Source organism: Papio anubis, chromosome 15, assembly GCF_008728515.1.
Source record: "Papio anubis isolate 15944 chromosome 15, Panubis1.0, whole genome shotgun sequence".
NCBI lineage: Eukaryota > Metazoa > Chordata > Mammalia > Primates > Cercopithecidae > Papio > Papio anubis.
In genome coordinates this window covers 85,436,496-85,457,415 of record NC_044990.1, presented here as the reverse complement: position 1 = coordinate 85,457,415, position 20,920 = coordinate 85,436,496, and the positions used below count along the sequence as shown (strand labels likewise).

The 20,920-nt window shown below is 39.8% G+C and overlaps 1 protein-coding gene across 2 annotated transcripts in view; it reads left to right on the top strand.

Annotated features, from left to right (window-relative positions):
- The window catches only part of FAM155A (family with sequence similarity 155 member A), a 704,134-nt gene that overhangs the window by 632,881 nt on the left and 50,333 nt on the right, over positions 1 to 20,920 (top strand). For both annotated transcript variants that reach the window (XM_021929448.2, XM_021929449.2), the window contains exon 2: positions 18,349 to 18,520. In XM_021929448.2, the coding sequence (XP_021785140.1) occupies positions 18,349 to 18,520 (172 nt within the window). The remainder of the gene's footprint in view (positions 1 to 18,348; positions 18,521 to 20,920) is intronic.

Below are 20,920 nucleotides of genomic sequence, written 5' to 3'. Positions count from 1 at the left end.
TGTGATACCTCTAGTTCAAGTATTATTATGCTAGAAGCTATAAGCACAACAATATTAGTAAATACTATAAAACATTCAGACGACATAGCTTCTAAGAAGCTGGTTGGCTTAAACGACAGATATCAGTTTTAGGAAGAGAACCATAATGACTGAAATGGAGGGTTTTCATCCAGACAAGCAGAAGCAGCATCAATCAATAGTTACCAGCACCCGGGCGGGCGCGGTGGCTCAAGCCTGTAATCCCAGCACTTTGGGAGGCCGAGGCAGGTGGATTACCTGAGGTCAGGGGTTCAAGACCAGGCTGGCCAACATGGAGAAATCCCGTCTTTACTAAAAATACAAAAATTAGCCAGGCGTGGTTGCGCATGCCTGTTAATCCCAGCTACTCAGGAGGCTGAGGCAGGAGAATCGCTTGAGCCTGGGAGTTGGAGGTCGCAGTAAGCCAAGATCACACCTTTGTACTCCCATCCACTCAGGGGGACAGAGTGAGACTCCATGTCCAAAAAAACACAAAAAACATTTACCAGCACCCCTAGACTTATCTATGGGTTTAATGTTGTTTTGAATAGTGATATCAATAATGCAAAGGGACTGAATTATTTTTTGGCGTATGTTTGAGATAAATGTGACAACGGAGAGTGTTGAATGGTTGATGTCATCGATTCACCCCTCCCTACCCTGCAAGCAGAGGTTTACATTGAACTTCTAGGCACGTTTTCTCTTTGATAATGGGATTACCTTTGCTTGCCTGGTTTTTCAAATTTCACTACTTTCCTATAACTGAGTTCTTTCCACCCTGTACTTCTTTGATATGCAGGATTGTCTAACATTATTAAAAAAGATGTTTGATGGCTTGATTTCACTGAATGAGACTGTCAATTTGGTGATAAGATGACTATGTCAGTAGAATGACAGGAACTATGGTCATAATTCCATGCTGTTTCATTACCTTTCATTGTATGTTTTTCCAAATAGGTTATAAGAGATAGTAGCTGCCATTAACCTCCTTTGAGATTAACCTCCATTGATACAACGGTTGATCTACATTAACCAATGAATGTAAATGATCGATAATGGCACCACTCCTTGCAATATATCTGGTGTATGCTCTTTACATAACATATATTTAGTAAGTGTTGGTGGAATGAATAAGTTAATTAAAAAGCAATTTCTTTAGTTCTTTATGTTACATACGAAGAGCTCATATTTTGAAATGTTGCTCTTTGCCAACTATGTTATTAGCAAAGTCTTGTTAGACTTGATTATATTTTACTTTTTCTGATATGTACACAGTTACTTCATCCTTCCTAAAATCCTATGAGATTCGGTTACTAACTGAAGCTCAAATAAATCAGCTAAGTGCAAATACATTCTCTTCTCCAACACATCACAAATAATAAATGCTCAAGTCTTTCTCACTTGAAGGACTCTTACCTCTTCAGGATATGTTCTTTTCCACTTAACTGTCAATCTCACCATGTAAAACTGGCATATATTGGGGAGGGATGTTGACTGCTTTAACCACAACTACTTTCTTGTCTATCAAGGCATGAAAATCACCAGCACTACACGATCTTGACTTGTGCAACGAAGATGTTTCAGAAAAGCAGTTTGCTAAACTTTTAACCTTATGCAGTTATCAAGAATATTTGATCAGAAAGTTCAAATTCGTTCTTAATCACTATCTGGATGCTTTACAAGCCCTTCTATAGACCTGGTGTTTACCACACATTTTTTTAAGAAGGGGTTGTGCACACTTTGTGTCTTAAACATTTTTGGCAGCTTGCAGTAATCAAACTTACTCACTACTAGTGTAGATCAAGGCACACTCAATGCTAGACACAGAGGGCTCTCTGGAAGTATCGAGGGTTGTTCTAAGGAAGAATCTTGTAGGTAAAAAACAGCCTTAACTCTATCAGTTTCAAAAGAGAAATCAAGGCAGCCAAAATGCAGGTATCATGAAATGCTGCATGATGCACAAACAGAACGACAGGTTTTAGAGGCATCGGGAATGCTTGCATTAGGCTGAGGATTGTAGGAGAATTTTCTGTGCTATTCTGATGGTGTGTTGAATTGCTCACTTTATACTTTTCTTCTATTTTGTCAAAAGAAATCTCTTGAAATAAGATAGTACAAGAATGTCTGGATACAATATGTATAGTGACAAATGAAGTGCGTACTTTTGTTAATACGAATATCTAGCAGTCGTTATAGAAGTCATGTGGTCCAGTGTCTGGGTGTATCAGTTCTGGGATATGAACTCTGGCTTCACTTCAGTCAGGGACTTAAACTTTCTTGGCCTCATATTTTCAAAACCAGGGAATAAAGGAAAACTATGACTATCTACCTCAGAGGTTTGAATAAGAATTAAATGAGTTACTACATGTAAAACCTTTATCTAGTTTCTGGCATGCAGTGAGTGCTATGCCAGCATCAGTAGTTCTCTTCTGCTTTTGCTAAACATGTTGCATTTGTGAGATTTGAAATCACCATTTCAAATTCACTATGATCATTTATATTGCTTCACGTTGATAGTGGTTATAAAAAGTCAGAACCCCGATGTTAAATGTGTTTTACATTATAGTCTATGCAATTCGAGCAACAGGATTTTATGTTTTGTTGTGCACTCATTTTATTCCACAGTGAATAAGAATCTGTTTCAAATGAACTTTTGCATTTATACCATGTGAAAGAAACATAATATTGGATAATTTTTCATTGTAAAAGAAACAATTTCCATCTAAGCATTTACACTTTCTAATAATTGTACAGTTAATGTTATTTTGTGCTTACAGCAGAAAAATGTAAAAGATATTTTCTGGCTTGACCTGATTTTAAATAATAGTGAGTATCTTAAATTCTAAGGAATAAAATAAAACTGTATTTTTGCCGGGGTTTTCTGACCGCCTCCTTCCATAACATACAATTGGCTTCACTTTCTGTCTGCCTTACCCAGGGTCTTCATCCAATGCAACCTGCTCTCTGGAGGCTCTGCCACTTGGGTAGTGGTGTGTGTTTAAACCCCGGGAACTTACTAAGGGCAATAGTTTTCCTTCCAGCTCACTGACTCTTAAGAAAACAACCTTTATGCAAGGGGGCTAAATTCTGTAAAGACTCTTGAAGCCATAGTTCTAAAAAACAGTTAGAAATGTCCATGTATGTGGCAAGTAGAAAGTTTTGTTTGTTTGTTTTCATGTGTAAGGAATAGTTCAGGTCCAGTTCCAATGTAAGGGAAGCAAACAGAAGGTGTTTCGTTCCTTGATAAGCTAACGACATCCGACCTAATGTATAGAAAGTGTGTGTGTGTGTGTGCATGCGTGTGTGTATGTGCATGTGTGTCCCTGCGTGTGTGTGCATATGGTGAGAGTATGGCAATCAGAATTCAGGGGAAGTGATGGTCCTTTGGTTTGTGTTTTCAGTATCTCCAAGGAAAGAGCAGGTTGATTGCTAAGTTTACTTTGTTGTTTGAGCTTTCAGAATGAATATTGAAAGATCTATTACATACACACTGGTGATTGTCCGGGTGCCACCCCATCCTCATCCCCCACCATTTCATTGGTTGAAATTTAAGTTTAAATGTTACCTGAGGCCAGGTTCTGTGGTTCATGCCTATAATGCCGGTACTTTGGGAGGCTGATGCAGGAGGACTTGCCTGAGGCCAGGAATTCAAGACCACCCTGGGCAACACAGTGAGATCCTATCTGTATTAAAAATTTAAAAATTAGCTGGGCATGGTGGCATGCACCTGTTGTCCCAGTTACTCAGGAGGCTGAGGCTACAATTAGTTCTGTTCACACCTGGGTGACAGAGTGAGACCCTGTTTCAAAAATAAAAACAATAACAAAAACAGAAAAAATAAAAAATAAGGCCAGGTGCAGTGGCTCATGCCTGTAATCCCAGCACTTTTGGAGGCCGAAGCTAGTAGATCACCTGAGGTCAGGAGTTCAAGACCAGCCTGGCTAACGTGGTGAAACCTGGTCTCTAGTAAAAATACAAAAATTAGCCAGGCATGGTGCTGAGGCAGGAGAATCACTTGAGCCTGGAGGCAGAGGTTGAGTGAGCCAAGATTGCACCACTGCACTCCATCCTGGGTGACAAGAGCGAGACTCCATCTCAAAAAGTAAAATAAAACAAAACAAAATAAAATAAAATAAAGTAAAATAAAAATAATTGTTACCTGAATATCACCATTTAGGTATGAAATTGATGTGCTTACTTTGTTTTCTTTCAATTTGTTCTTTCTGTTGTTATTATTGTTTTTCGGTGGGGAATCATTAAAAATATCAAATTATTAGCTACGGATACTCTCAATTACATAAGAATAATAACTAATTTCTTGTCTAATTTTTAAACCAAAGTTCAATATGAGATTTGTGTATTAAGTGCAATTTGTATGACAATCAGTACTAAGCCATAAATCTTTATCATTGCTATTGATTTAAAATTATCTTTGAACCACGATATTTTTGCAATTGAATGAAAATAATTTGTTAAAGTGCTTATTTCAGGACCCATGGCAGTCAGCACAAAGAAACACATGCTGGGAAAGTAAATTGTTAGTTTTAAATTTTAAGACATTGCTATGGACATAAAATTTATCAGCTTTTTTACCAATTAACATTGTTTTGGGCTGCAAATATGAATATACATAATTTGTATCATACTTATATTATCTATATCATTCAAAAATTGAGGTATCATTTGTATATGCAATGACATATCTTATTGATGAATATAAATATGCATTCTCAAGACAGAAAATTATTAAAATTAAATGTCCAGATAGTATCATATGTTTTGCATAATGATATACATGCTTTCTTAATTTGATTTTTGCATATTTCGGTATTATTCTACATTTTTTGCCAAGCTTTACTCTGAGCATAAAACTGGGTACTACCATTTAATTCTAAATATATAATGATCAACTGTCTGCTCCAAAGCTGCATCTTCCCATTTTATCACCAATTTTATTATTAAGGATTATAAATTCCATTAATTATAGCTTTCAATAATAATGACTAATATTATGATTATTCATAACCCATTATTTTACACTAAGAATATATTTCTGATGGTATGTTTAGCTCAGGATAAAGAAGACACAGGCTAAGAGAGACAGGCCCTCTGTTTCTGCAGAAGTAGCAGAGGAAAGCCTTCTTTCCTGGAGTTTTGTGCCACAAGCACATTTGCAGCGATGGGTTCAAAGCCCGGTAGAGTGTGTACTTATATTCATAACTCTATAAATAGGAGGATGCTCATTTTTCTCTAAGATACACGCCACACACGTAGAGAACAGAAAACGCATTATGTTATACTAACTTCACAGGGATTAGACTGCAGCAAGTCAATGGAACACAGGGAGCACCCAACTAGAAACTGTCCTTGAAAGTGTTTTAGGGAGGAATTCTAAAGTCTTGCCTCTCAACCTAACTGTGTCTCTTCTTTTGAATTTGGAACCGTTGTTCATGAGTGAAATCTACTTTTATGTTCTGAATCTTCTCATTCAAAGACACATGTTTTCCCAGTTTTTAGACAATAACGTGATCTAAAATGTCAAAATAATATGTTCTGCTGAATCTCAGTATTTACTGAGGAAATACAGAAACATGGCAAAAGTCAGGAAGAAAAATGTTTCCTTTTTCTGTTGTCCACAAAAGTCAGTGGAATATTTATGACTGCAAAAAAAATGAGTTATTAACACTGTCTTCATTGAATTCAACAGATGCTCTGATTTTCTTATATATGTGTGTGTATGTATACATATATATATTTAACAACTATAAATATTTATATGTAACAACACTTTCACAAGATGCCAATAAATTTAGTATGAGCATTTACATATCTAAATCTCACTTTGGCTCTAGAAACTGATGCTATGCCAACCAGAACAAAGAACAGTAGCTTCACTACTGTCACTGCTAATAAAATTCAGCATCATTACGGCTTATGCAAAATTGTACTTATTAGCCCAATTTCTATTGCTTGCCTTAAAAAAATGTATCAGAGAAAATGGATGCCATTAGTTTAGTTTGCAGATTAAAGTAATAATAATAATGGTAAAACCTTGGTCAAGTAAACAAATCCCACTAAATAGAACAGGAATGATTTGCTAAGACCATGGCCATTTGGATTCACCCTGAGCTTGTGTCTAAAGGCATTCATTCATTCATTCATTTAGGCACTAATGGCTGAGTCATGCCAGAGGCTAGGCCCCTCCTGTGGAGAGTTCATTGCTACCTAAAGATAGACAAGGTTCTTGCCCTCATGTTAATATTTGGGTTTTGCCTAGTCAGTTATATAAAGTTCATTAAAATTTGCTTATATAATTCAAGCAAGTGCTCAGGTTTAAATGTCTGTGCCACACAATTTGACAATTTACATAATTTATTTCAGGGCTAAAGAAGTTGACAATTGCTATTTAACTTAAGTCGGGCTTCTCCTTAGTGGGGCGAACACACACAGGACATACACAAGATAATCTGTTCAAGTATGACAAGAAAATATTAAATTCTACTTGCAGTTACAGTTTTATCCTAACCTTTGCAATCACTTGTGCTCTCTGTGTGTGTTGTATAATGTACACATTATATAACAGTTCATGTGTATATAAATGAATATTTATGTAAGGGAAATATGCTAAAAATCTTAAATGGGTGGAGTAACTACTAAAAATGTTAGCAAGTACATTTAAAACATACACAAGTTAGTGTCACTTCTGTATAATTTAATAGTTAAATAAGTGTTTCTGTGGGGAATAGTAAGCCACAGAGAGAAAGGAGGACTTAAGACCGGGACCAGAAAAATTGGCTTCTTAATTGGAGGCGGCGGTTACTTCTAGTGATAGGCGATTGTTTTTTCCAGATATAATTCTGGCTCCTTCCTAATTAACATTAGTATTACTCATGTCACCAATTTGCAGGGTTTCAAGCTTGTGTTAATAAGATCACAAACATTGTGAGCCTTTGCCATCTTTAAAATCTTTCACTCTAAAGCAAAAGGTACATACCCGTTACCAAAGTGCCTTCTTTGAGCTTCTTGGAAAACAGCCGCATTTTCTTTGAGCTGTGGAGTGCAGCATAGAACATGTTTGAATCTCCAAAGCTTAACCCCAGAAAAGATGTTTCTTGCAAGCCACAAACAACTCTACACTTAAAAGTATCGTGAGTTAATATTTACCTCTGCATCACTGGTGTAGAATAAAACCCATTTTGATGTGGGGTGTCGGGGTGTAGGGTAAAATGACTTAAAAGCCCACCAGGGCTCTCTTACATTTTGCTATGGGACTTTGTCCAAATTGCTTACATTCTCTGAGTCTTGGTTTTCATATTCATAAATTAGAATAATATCACTCACATCACAGCCACTGTGCATTGAAAACACCTGGCAAAATAACTGATAGAAAATAGTTCTTTTTTATTTTTCTGTTTCTTATTTTTTGAGACAGAGTCTCACTCTGTCGCCCATGCTAGAGTGCAGTGGTGCAATCTTGGCTCCCTGCAGTCTCTGCCTCCTGAGTTCAAGCGATTCTCCTGCCTCAGCCTCCCGAGTAGCTGGGATTACAGGCATGCGCCACCACACCCAGCTAATTTTTGTAATTTTTTAGTAGAGACAGAGTTTTGCCAGGATGGCCAGGCTGGTCTTGAACTCCAGACCTCAGGTGATCCGCCCACCTTGGCCTCCCAAAGTGCCAGGATTACAGGCGTGAGCCACCACGCCTGGACTTGAATTTTTGAAATTTCAGTAGCTTTAGTGGTACAGGTGGTTTTTGATCACATGGATGAGTTGTATAATGGTGAAGTCTGTGATTTTAGTGCACCAGTCACCTGAGTAGTGTACATTGTACCCTACAGGTAGTTTTCTGTTTCTTACCCCCTTCACAAACTCCCCCATTCTGAGTTTCCACTGTCTGTTATATCAACCTGTGTACCCTTGCATACCCCATAGGTTAGCTCCCACTTATAAACGAGAATAGGCGGTATTTTGTTTTTCTTTTTTGTTTGTTTTGTATTTTCATTCCTGAGTTACTTCATTGCAAACTTGCTGCAAAAGAAATTTTGTTCTTTTTTTTTTTGTGGCTGAGTAGTATTCTATAGTGTTGATAATTCATTATCTCCTTCCTTCCCTTGCCATCTTCCTCCTGTGCTCTGCCCTTACTCCCTTTGTTTCTCATATCAGAAGCATGCTAACCTCCACCCCACTCCTCTCTCTGACATGCCCATCTCGCTCCCTCACATGGTGTCCCCTTCTCTTATCCAGAAACCCTCAGTCCCCACTGACTTCTGCTCCCTCCACACTGAGGTGCACTGATGGGAACACTCACAGCCAGGTTCATCTTACCCTGGCTCCTTGAATTTTACAGTACCATTTCTGATGCCAGGGAAAATGTCTTACCATGAAATTTTTAACCTGCCCTCCACCTCTGCTCCCCAAGGCACCTGTCTACTGTCAGACCCCAAAGCTGGCTCTCAGTGAAAAATGTAGGATCAACAGACAGATTGGATAGGTAGCTAGGCAGCCAGTCCTCTGTTTCATGGTATTTCAATTTCAAGTCTGCATATCAATTAGAATACTGAAGTGTTCACTCTGACTTTTTAAATATGTAAATTCTAATAGAATCACTGGCATTTTTCTGAAGTAATGCAGACCAGGTTTAAATAGGCAACATGTTTAAAGAGCCACATGACGCAATCCTACTCCATTCCTAGGGTGCTGGTTGGCTCTTGGTTTACAAAGGGGGTTTGCATTCATACCTTTCCCAGCTTCTCACTAGCAGGACACATTAAGAAAATGCAGAAAACAACAAAGATAGTGTGGTGTTAGCTGCTGTTTCTTGAGGAGCAAATTTGATGACAAAATCAGAAATGCTGGCATCTGTGGGATAAACAAAGAATGCAAAGAGCCTGCTTCACTGAACAGCAGATTTTCTTTGAGCAAAGGCAGATTCTTCTTGTTTCAATTAGTAATTTTTGTGAATCTGACACTGGTAAAGTAGGGTGGCAATCATGCACTCTTGGTACAGAAATGATCTGACAATATGGCCAAGAAGTAAAACTGTTAGATATATACCAAAAGCATTAATATATTCTAGTTCTATAATGTGCACAGCTATGTAAAAGTATCAGATTCTTAGATAACTAACTATAGGTTATTATGTCACATTTTCCATCCTTTACTTTGGATTACATGACAGAGTTGTGCATTAACTTTCTTTAGACTCTTTTTTTTTTTGCCCATTTCTACTAAGTGAAGCTGGTATAATAAGTTCCATTCTGTTTGGTTTCATGAAGAAATGAATACATCTGCATTTTATAGTGAATTTACTGATTACTTATTATAGCTCTACTCAATGCACTGGTATTATTTTCTAAATAGATTGTAGATTATGGAAGATAACATTCATTTATTAATCATCACGTGCTCCATGAATTCCTAGAGGAGTTCTGGAAACTAAGGAAAGCCTAACACATTCACTCTTCTATCCTTGGTGAATATATTATCCCTTTATATCCTTAGACTAGTTTCAGATTTCTTATTTAAGACTCAATTCCATTTCCCTTTAGAAGACTGATTTCCCACTTTTTAAACCCTTTTCAACATTCTCAACTCACTCAAGATGTGGAGCCCAAAACTGAATTTATATTGAAGTGTTCACTTGCTGCCTTTTTACAGATATCAATTTTAATAGGATCACTGGCACTTTTGTGAGAGTCAATACAGGCCAGTTAAATAAGTGGTGTATTTAGATGACCATAGGCACGTAATACTGCTGCATTTCTAAGGTGTTGCTTGGCTGAGAGTCCACAAAAGTGCTTTCATTTACGAATGTCCCATTCCGACTCTAGATAAGGCTACTGAGTTATATCCATCCATGGCCAACACTCAGAAGTAGTCTTATGGAGTGACTTTCTTTTTTTGATGACCACAGCAGAGCTCCCGCCATTTTTGTCACTAACGTGGCAATCTGGTGAAGGTAGCTTGTTAAAAGAGATCTTCCTTCACACCAAAGGAAATGCTTCTTTATTTACTGTGAAGTTAATTGGCTGGTTATCATCATCATTAATATTCATTTCTGGATATATTATAGAACCATTCTGGAAAGGTATGAATTAGTGTAACTTGTCTGCTGAACATTTTTTGCCACAATCCCAGCCAAAGTAGTGTGTCCATTTAAATAACAGCTATAAAATATACTTTGCCCTCTGAAGCTCTGTGGGTCTTCCATGAACTCAAAACAATAAACCACACCATTCGTCATCTTTGTGTGACAATCTTCCTCAGCTTGCAACACACCTCCATATTGTGCTTTAGGACCTGAACCACGAGGTCTTTTCGGAAGGAGAGGTTCACTTCATGAAGTGGACTTTTAAAAATGTATTTCTTTAGTTTTTTGTTTGTTTGTTTTTGTTTTTGGCCTTCAATAAATGCCACTGGGTGGTCATATGAAAAGGGATTCCTAGGATTTAATATGTTGGGGGTTCATCAAGTTTCCTGGTTTGAGTCTCTGCTCTGGGCAGGATCTCAGGCCAGGTGGACTGGCTCTCGCACTAACCAACCGTGGGGCATCACTATGCAAGCCCAAAGGCCATGTTACTAATTTGCAATGGGCTTTCCACGGACGGCAAATTTCTGCCAGATACATCCAGGGCACTGGGCATACAAGAAGGCACAAGGCTTGGCCTTCGTTCCAAGAGCATAGGGTCTGGGAAGGAGGCAGATGAGAAGACAGCATCGCATTTACTGAACTGCTGAGGAAGAGCTCATTGCAGGGTCTAGAGGGAATGCAGGGAAGGCTTCCAGGTGAGGTCACACAGGATGGACAAGAATTAACAGGCGGAGTGACTCATGAGGGAGGTGGAAGGAAGAGCCTGGTGCAGGGCCACCAAGGGCACGCTGCACATTGAGTGACCTGCTTGTCACTCCTGCAGCCAGAGAGCAGAGTGCCGGGTGGGAGTGGGCAGAGATGAGGCTTGAGTGCTCAGCAGGGCAAGGTCACAGAGCCGTGAGTCTGTTAAGGGCTTTGAACTTTCTCTTGAGTGTTGCTGTGGGGTGGGGTGGGGCACTGAATTATGAAAAATGAAGTAGTGGAATAATCAAATTAATTTTATTAATTTTCTATGGATGGCTCTAACTGCAGCATGAAGCAGGAGTTCACAACCGAAGGCACAAGGGTAGGCTCCCCGGGGTATGTCCAAGGCAGAAATCTAAGTGAGAGATGGCGATGGTGCGAGCAGCACTGGTGTCAGTAGCAATCAAGAGATTTGGGCAGACATAGAGCTATTGAGGAAGCAGGCTCCCAGGGCGTGGTGATCAAAGAACTGTGGAGTGTGGAAGAGGTACCCGGATGACTCTCAGGTTTCTCACCTGCTTCCCTCTGAAAAGAAGAGGCCAGATTCCACTTTAGAGTTTGTAGTGCTTGAGGTATTGAAACAGAGTGCGAGAGAGAGAGAGAGAGAGAGAGAGAGAGAGAGGAGATCAGCATTGGTAATGAAGATTTAGGCTTCACTATTTTAAAGACTACAATTGAATCACGAGGATGGACGGTTGCCCAGAAAGAATGTGTAGAAACAAGCTTGGAACAGAAGCCTGAGGGATACTAACATTTTGGGGAATGGCAGGGAAAACAAACAAACAACAGCAACAGCAAACAAATGAAGATGGAGAAGGAGGGGCAGAGGACTAAGAGGGACGCCAGGATAAAACAAGTCCTGGTGGCATTTCCGGAAGGTGTTCAATCAACCATGATGAGGGCTGGCAAGAGGTCAAACAAGACAACAACTGATTTTCCAGCTGGATTTGTCAGCAGAGGGGCCAAGGAGCTTGGAAAGAACAGTCTCAGTGGAGTGGTTCGAACTGAGGCCCAATCACAGTGAGATGAAGTGAAAGATAAAACAAGGAAGATATGGAGTGTTACATGAGATGTTTATTAATGACGAAGAGAGAAAAAGAGAAACAAAGTTGCCTCTGTATCATAGGGCACGTGTCCCTCGCATAGTGCTGGAGACACACTGACAAATGCTTCTTAGCTTTCCCTTTTTTCCTAAGCCCTGTGCAGATGATCTCTGGATGGGCACATTCTCTATTTGCGAAAGCACAGCCGAGTTGATCTGCTTTTCACCTTCTGTACAATCATATGTCTGGGCCCCTCCATGATGCCATAACCTGATGGGCCGCCTGGGCTAGGGTTGGCCCTGTGATTTTCAGACTGATTCCCTCTGCCGTATAAATGGAGTCGGGGATGCTGGCGTGGATGGGCACTGCAGGAGCCTCATTTTGGTGTTGAGAATGGTTTGGGTGGACTGTGAAATGTGGGACAGAGCCCACAAGCTCAAGAGGCCCTGAAATACAAGGGAATAGACTTAAGTGTGATGATAGGATCCAAAAACTGGGTCACCACCAGAAAAGAGGAAGACATTGGCATTTTATTTCAGGAAATGGAGCCAAGACAAAACCCTGGAAGGCAAGGGGTGCTGATGTCACAAGACCCCCCACAAGGGATCAAGAAGCTCAGACCCCTGCTCATCGCCTATCTTTAGCTTACTCCACAGACTCAACTCAGCCTCAAGCAGTGGGGCCTTTCTTGTTTCCCTTTCAGAATATATCACGATTTCCAGTTTCTGGGTGTAATATGCTTTCACCAGACACTGATACAGACGTAGCAGAAAGCAGACATTCAGACATAGGAACGTGAAAATTTATTTTGAGTTTCACCCCCACTTAAAACTGTAGCAACATGCGTTATGCATCAAAGTGCATTAGCCTGAGGCGGTTGCTATCGCAGACTAATGCTTACATAACCAATTATTTCACCCACACATACCCAAAACTCAGGCCGCTAGCGGGGTTAGAGCTGGCAGAAATGGATCTAATAAAATGTTATCAACAAATGCTACAAATGTGAAAGGGAAGTTAGTCCTTACTAATAAGTGGGGGGAAAGGGAGGGCAGCTGCTTAACCTCTTGATTTGAAGCTGACAACCATTTTTAATATCTGACATTTTTCTTTGTGATAAAATACATAGCCAACAGATATTTTTTCAGCAGGCTAACATATATTTACATTATAAATCTTCTACCTTGCTCTAAAATATAGAGATGGATTTTGGAGATGGGGATAATATATGTTTAAAAAGCAACGAGAAGCTGACCTTCCGCTGGAAAAATATTAATCGCAGGCATTTTTTGAAAGGTTCTGCACAGATTAGCTATCTTCAACTGGGATGCCCAGAACCGAGAGAGGACATGAGGACACTCACACAGGCACACCTGCCAGCCGTCTATATGCCACCATTGTTAACCATGCTGATCCTGGTCCCGTGTAGGAGTTCTATTCACAAATGCATGCGTTACTTCAGGATCATCCTGACTTACATGTAAAGCATTTCTTTCTAGAGTTCGTGGCTTCACATCACTCCCTGTAATCGGGAAGCAAAGTACTTCTGCTCGGTCTGTCTCCCGAGGCTGTGCTGTTATAACCAAAGCTTTAAAATTAAAAAAAAAAAAAACTTCATTAAGAGTGTGAAAATGAGTTTTCTAGATGAGCTCTCTTGGTCTCTTCAGCCTTTGCTGCCCCGATCACCTCTTCAAACAGGCCTGGGTGACCTAGGGATTCTCAGCTGAAGCGAACGCAGGGAAGACGTGGACATCAGCCTGGAGGGAGAGGTGGGGGCTCATACAGCCCACTCTGCAGAACTGCAAGTGAGTTTCAAAATGAAGTGACTTGGGAAAAAGAAAAAGGAAAAAGGATATGTTCAGAATGAATAATACTCAGGTGATGCCTTCCGAATAACACAGAGTGCAATTTCCACAGTGCCCAGGGGCCCTGGGCATCTGGCGTCCAGGCCTCACCTTGCTCAGCTGCCATCTGCATCTTTCTAGGCCCCACTTCCAGCGTTAACAGAGGCTCAGCTAGGTGGTCTCTGAGGCTTTCCACCCCGGAACGTCTCACCTTAGTGACTCCAGAGACCCCGACGTATCCAAGGCTCCCTTCACTTTCTGTCCTCTCAGAAGAGTTCCTGTTACAAGAATTTCCGCTGAAAAAAACTATGGACTGGGCTGTGGAGAGAGTTGAATTGCACTTATTTGCTGCCTGATTTCCCTGTATACGTTTCCTTATTTGTAAAACATTTCCCAAACAAGTCTCAAGGGTTTTATGAGGAAAGATAGCAAGAGAGAAAATGCTTCAGGGGAAAAAGAGAAAAATCGATTCAAGTATTAAGTGAAAATGATGCTGTCATTTGGGCTATTTTTCTAGCGTAGTCTGCTCCTCTTCCAGGCGGCACCTTGAGAACACTGTATGGTGGGCAGCTGTCCAGCAAAGATTGTGACGGTCAATAGTCATTTCCAGAGGACAGGGTGGAGGAGGGTGGGGGCTGTGGGCCATTTAAAATACCCTTTCAAAGCATAATTTCCTGACAAATCAAGCTGCTTCTTGGATAGAAGGAGGCACCGGTCATCAAGCGGGGGAGGGGGTGGATGTCGGTGAGCCATTACTCTGTCACCAGAGACCTCGCACACATTTTTATTCCTTCCCACAATTATTCTTTCATTTCATATAATTATTTATACTCTGCAGTGACACATAGAAAAGCAATTTACCTAATATTTCTCTCTATAGGAGAAGGCCAAGCCATTATAAAAAAGATTTCTAACCTTCTTTATACTCCATAGTTCTTACGAAATAAGACAAGTATACTCATTTTTCATGATGTGCTTTCGTTTGAAAGTTCTTTATTACTTTTAAGATTTAGTCAATTTGTTATTTTAGCCCAGTGCCACCACAAAACATCCTTTTCAACCCCTTCCTGCAAAACCTTCTAGAAAGACATTGGGAGTTGTCTTGGAGCCATGGCCTTCGCTCACCTTCCTAACATAGGAATCCTCCTCACCATGTTTTGACAAGAGTTATTGAAAGTCTACTGGAATTTTTCTAGTTCTAGAGAACTCGGCACCTTTGAGGATAGCTCGTTTTATTTCTGTGCATCTCTTTTGGCAGGAAAACTCATCTTTATATCATGCTGATAGCTACCTGTTCGTTTTTCCTCTTGTTTTTATCTTCTGATTCCACAATTTACTGTTTAAAGCCATTGTCATCAGCACATAGCCGGTTCTCAGTCACTGGAGATAACTGTAAGATCCTCACCCCACATTTGCTCTTAGCCACAGTAAATTCTCAGGTATTCTCTGTTCTTCACATGACACAGTTTTCAGGTTTTTACTAACATGCTATGTCACTTTTCAACATTCTAGAAGAATTTTTTTATTTTTATTTTTTGCTTCCCATGCACGCTTTTTCCAGTGTATTCTGAAATATTTTAGCAAATGTGCTGTATGCTTTGCCTCTTTTATCGTAAACACATCTACAGGGAGAAGATAAATCCTTTGGTTATATAACATCTGCTTCTCAGCCTTAATCTCTTAAGTAGCAATAAAATATTTCTCCTCCATCCTTCGGATTTCGACTCAGCTCACATGGTTTCCCCGACTTGTTTTCTGATGTATCTTATCCCTAGAGCTAAAATTTTAGAAAATATTTAATACTCAGATGAGGAATCTTCATTGCACACTCAAAGCCCAGGAGGTAGCTCATAATGGATGCCACAATGGAGCCTGGCTGGAGAGGTCGTTAAAGCTCAGAGTATAAGGTCTGGGATTCTGCCGGTGGCTTTGCAAATGACAATCGATCACTTTTCTTCATAACTACTACTACCTGATACTTAAAAAAAAAAAAAAAAGCTGCGATCTCTTACTAGTTTCTTCTTTCTTTCTTCTTTCTTTTTCTTTTCTTTCTTTATTTTGGAGTTAAAAAAAAATCTGCAAAGGAAATATAGTGGAAATAGAATTTAAGGAACCAGAAAAAAAATGGATCTGTTCCCATTGGGCAGTGCTGAGGAAAGTGGTTGCAAAGAGGATGTGTAGGTCTGAAGAGACTCCAATACTGGATGCCCCACCGTCTGCGAGAGACGAGACATTGTTTCTTAAGTTTATGGCTACAGGACACCATTCTCTATTCAGAACCCATTTTAACTGGAATAACTGTGGAAAGGCAAGCTGTAGGGGAGCGGTGGGCATGGGGACCACAATTTGGCCAACGAAAACATGAGCCACTTTCTGGAATTACATAGGGCATTCATTAAAGAAAAACAGGTAATCCCAGAAGTGTGCAGAAAGCAAGCTGTCCTCATAATGGAATGTTATTGTTTGAACTGCAGGTATAAGCCTCTCCTGCTTCCTCTAGTACCTGAGAAAGGTCGTTAAGCCCAGGAATCAGAGTATACGTGGCTCATTCTTATATTACAGCTTAGTTTACAAAATGTCATGTCGTATTACATACCATGTCATATTACACAAACATCAAGGTCCATGGCATTTTGACAAACATTTTCAACTTCCCCATGGTTTGGTTAAGAAATCATTTCATTTTTTCTTCTGAAGCTGGTGCTTCCAGCCTCTTGCTGCCAGCACCACCCCCACCTTCACCTGTCCCCCTGAGGCAACCTCTTGCTGTCCCTCTGAGGCACACAGCCACAGCACACCTCCGTTTTCCAGTTGGCATAAGAATTCTTAGAGGTTTCTTCAGCTATCGTAACATTTTCTTCTAGTGCAATTTTTCAGTGTACACTGTTACGAGAAGACTCATTCAAAAGACCTATAAGAATTCTAATTATTTGTATGTTTTACTAACAAGTTACATGGTAATTGTGAACCATTGATGACTGGCAAAGAAAACTTACTTTTGGCCATTTAAAAGTGTATCTCACTTTGATATTTATCTCATTTTACCTCTACCGAGGCACCTTGATCACAGAATAAAGCATCATCTTGATCAACCTAATAAAAAGTCATGAATAAGAAAATACAATCCTCCTTCTACCAAATGTATATTGACCAGGGGCATGGAAGGCCATGCTGATTTTAGGTTCATCTGCAAACTCCCTTGTGATTTCATAAGTGCTTTAAAAGTAGTTTTCAGATTAAATATAGGATAACTATTAGGAACACAGTCTTTGGAGTCTTACAGAACATGAATTTAAAGTCTGGATTTTCCACTTCCATTACCTAATATTATTATTACTTAATATTATTCCTGTGCAAAATGTGACTAATAGTTATGTTCAAAACTGCATGCTGAGAATTAAATGGAAAAAAAAAGTTTACAACTTACTTAGAAAAGAGTATAAAGTTGATAAATAGTAGGTATTATTCTTGTTATTGTTAAGTATTTATAATCTCTTAGTTGAAAATCAGTAGATTTAATCAGGAAGTTAAGTTTTCAAAATCCAGTGATATCTAAAGTAAATACTATTATTCTTGTTACTATTAAGTATTTATAATCTCTTAAGTGCAGCACCTCCATTCTTCTAGGTAAAATATAACCAGCAAAATGTTACTTGGATAATATTAACCTTAGAAATAGATAAATAAAAGCCATTAGTGCCAAGGACCTGGAGAATAACTGAGTTTCAGCGACCTGTACTGCAAATGCGTACATCTGCCATTGTTTTGTTTGAATTTAAGATCAGCTTATTCCTACGTGTCAGAAAAAGGCAATTTTTTCAATGTTTGTTTTCCCAAATAGCCAGCAAAACAAAGAGATGAATGAAGTCCCAGTCCTTTCACATTTGATGAAAGTATAGAAATACGTAGCAAACATTCATGAGGCTGGCACCTCATCTAGAAGGTTGAAGCTGTGGCTCTGATGAGGCTTCCCTCCTACTCCCAACCACACCACAGCATATGATGTCTGATCTACGTTGGGTGTTTCCGGGCTTTCAGACAGTGAGATTTTTAATGCATTTGGCGTGAGTCATGCATGTAAATGTCCATTTCTGCCTGTTCTGTGCCTCTGAAAGTCCAAGATCTAAACAGCAGTTTCCCAACCCCTGCTGGGCCCTCTTTGTAAAGTGCTTCGCGCCATCTAGTGTCCGATGGAGGCATAGACGTGGGACTCATGCGGAGGGAACTGGCTGACCAGCCACACTGCAGCAAGTAACCACAGCACAAGCAACAGGGTCAATTATTTATTTTACTTTAGATATCCCTGGATTTTGAAAATTTAACTTCCTGTTTAAATCCACTGATTTTCAAATAAGCCGCATAAAATGAAAGGCCAAAATACCTTTTATATTCAATTAGGGACTCAATCAAGTGCTGTTTTGCTTTTATTGCGGAGACTTTCATTGCTGTGTTTTTATCACTTGCAGCTGTCGTTGTGTAAATACGCTTTCTCGCAATGAGGGCTTTCCTAGGATCCACTTGAAACCACAGCACGCTTGCCCGCGTCTCACAGTGCCTCTGTCATTCTGTTGTCACGCCTCTATATTTTTCATTCTTCTCTTTTTTTCAGATTGTCTACAAAGCCTGGCTCTGTTCCCAGTACTTTGAAGTCACACAGTTTAACTGCAGAAAGACAATTCCTTGCAAGCAATACTGTTTGGAGGTTCAGACGAGGTGTCCATTTATATTGCCCGACAATGATGAAGTCATCTACGGAGGCCTCTCCAGTTTCATCTGTACAGGTACGGTGCCGGGTGGGAGTCTGTGCATCAGCCTCCGGTGGTTTTGCTTTCTTGTGTCATGTTTGTTTGCTTTGCCGTTTCCTTTCACTGATATAACCTTGAACATGGTAGTTTTCCGCACTTTCACTAATAGAAGTAGCCAAAGCTCCCCTCAACTGCTCTGGAAATGATTTAGCTTCCGTGCCACGTAGTCTATCTGTAACTGAGACCACAGTTATTCACTGTGTAAAAGAAGAAATCTAATGGCAAAATATTAGCAATCATTAGATATACTTACATGTGACCTAGTGTAGGTTAGATTCTGCCTGCATTGCCTTTGAATTCCTTAAGAACAGAAGACGTGCTAAGACCAGTGAAATTATGGTTTTCACATTAGTCAGAAGTTGATGTTCTCTTGCCTGTTTTCTTTTTCTTAAATTTTCTGAGAATTTTTATGTGATTTTATCTGTAAAAAGTATTAAGAGCTTTAAAAATATCTGCCTAAATTGTGTGTGTGTGTGTGTCTATTAGAGCCACACAACAAGCCTATCCATTAAACAATGTTTACTTCTTTCAGCAAATGAGTCAGACTGGACAAAACACCAATATCAGCATCCTTTTCTGGACATTTATAAGCATTACATAATTTGGACAGAATAAGATATAAAGAGCAAGAGCCTTTTTTTTTTTAATAAAATGATAATTAGATGGCGAGAACAAGATCCTTTGCCAGGGTGGTGTGATAATCCGAGTTGTAGCTCTGCATTCTCTTTTTTTAATGATAATGCTATACGATGTCCCTGGCACTATGTGGCTCGAGTTGTAGCATGTTTCGTTTTCAAGTGCAAGGATAAAACACTATCGTATGCGTACATGAAATTCTCTTCTGACATTAGACTTACCAAACTCCTCTAAAACAGAGTAACATATTAAGATGCTCAAATGAGAATTTATCAAATTATTTGTACATCACTTATTTACATATGTATTCATTAGCCACACTGTTCTAAGTGATAAGCTATCGAGAGATCGTCCACCAAAGCTCCCCATAAGAACTGAACTGGATGAGTATTTCTTTTTCTTTTTCTTTTTTCTTTTTTTGAGACGGAGTCTTGCTCTGTCACCCAGGCTGGAGTGCAATGGTGTGATCTTGGCTCACTTTAACCTCCACCTCCCGGGTTCAAGCAATTCTCGTGCCTCAGCCTCCTGAATAGCTGAGGTTACAGGCGTGCACCACCGCACCTGGCTAATTTTTATATTTTTAGTAGAGACGGGGTTTCACCATGTTGGCCAGGCTGGTCTCCAACTCCTGACCTCAAGTGATCTGCCCGCTTTGGCCTCCCAAAAGTGTTGGAATTATAAGTGCGAGCCACCGTGCCCGGCCTGGATTAGTATTTTTCTTTTTTTTTTTTTTAACTGTACTTTAAGTTCTAGGGTACATGTGCACAGCGTGCAGGCTTGTTACATATGTATACATGTGCCATGTTGGTGTGCTGCACCCATTAACTCGTCATTTTAGTATTTCTTACGCTGCCCAAGCTTGTGGGAAGAACAGGTGACTGAAGGTCAGGTGCCTCGGCCTTCATCCTGTTTCTATTGTGCATTCTCTCGGAGGCACCACCCCTTCACGAGTAAATTAGAAAGTGCAGTGGTCAAACCCGCCCCCATGTGGATTTGCTGCAAGGATTACAGATAAGGGAGAAGGGCAAATTATGTCTTTAACCAGCCATAGCCGTTGCACACAGGAAAGTGAAATGTAGAATGATTTCACAGGCCTGCATGTTATTCTACTGAATTGATGCTCAAGTCATTTTTTATGTAGCTCCTCTTTGCTGGAGGGGGAGGAGGGGTAGAAAGGAGGGAAGAGGGAAGGAAGGAATCAGGGAAGGAGGGAAGGAAGGAATCAGGGAAGGAGGGAAGGAGGAAATCAATATTTTCTTGCTTTGAGTTTGAAACAAAATTCACCAGACACAGGCTATTAATTCATATTGAATTTTGCATAGAACATTCCACAAATAACTATGAAGATAAGGCCTTCATTGTTTTATTGTGGGACACTGAGGTGTCTGTGACATTAGGACTTCAGAGAAGCTATTGGATTTTTATGTACAGGCTGTATTTATGCAGTTACACTCACATTGGCTTTTGTCCTAGAGAAGAACAATAGTTTTCGAACCAAGTTCTCAAAGTAGAGAAAAAACCCAAAGGAAGGGTGAGGTGTTTGCGTTTATCTTATATCTTTTTCCTACACATATCTGTATTTGTGAATCTGAAATACATGTTTGAATGTTCACCCCCTTCCTCCATACACATTCAGAATGCCAGGGTAGAATTACATCTCTCACTTCCCAACATAGGCAGAGAATCCAGTCTGCAGTTTTCATTGTTTTCGAGTTTGGTAAAGACAGCTTCTTCATAGCC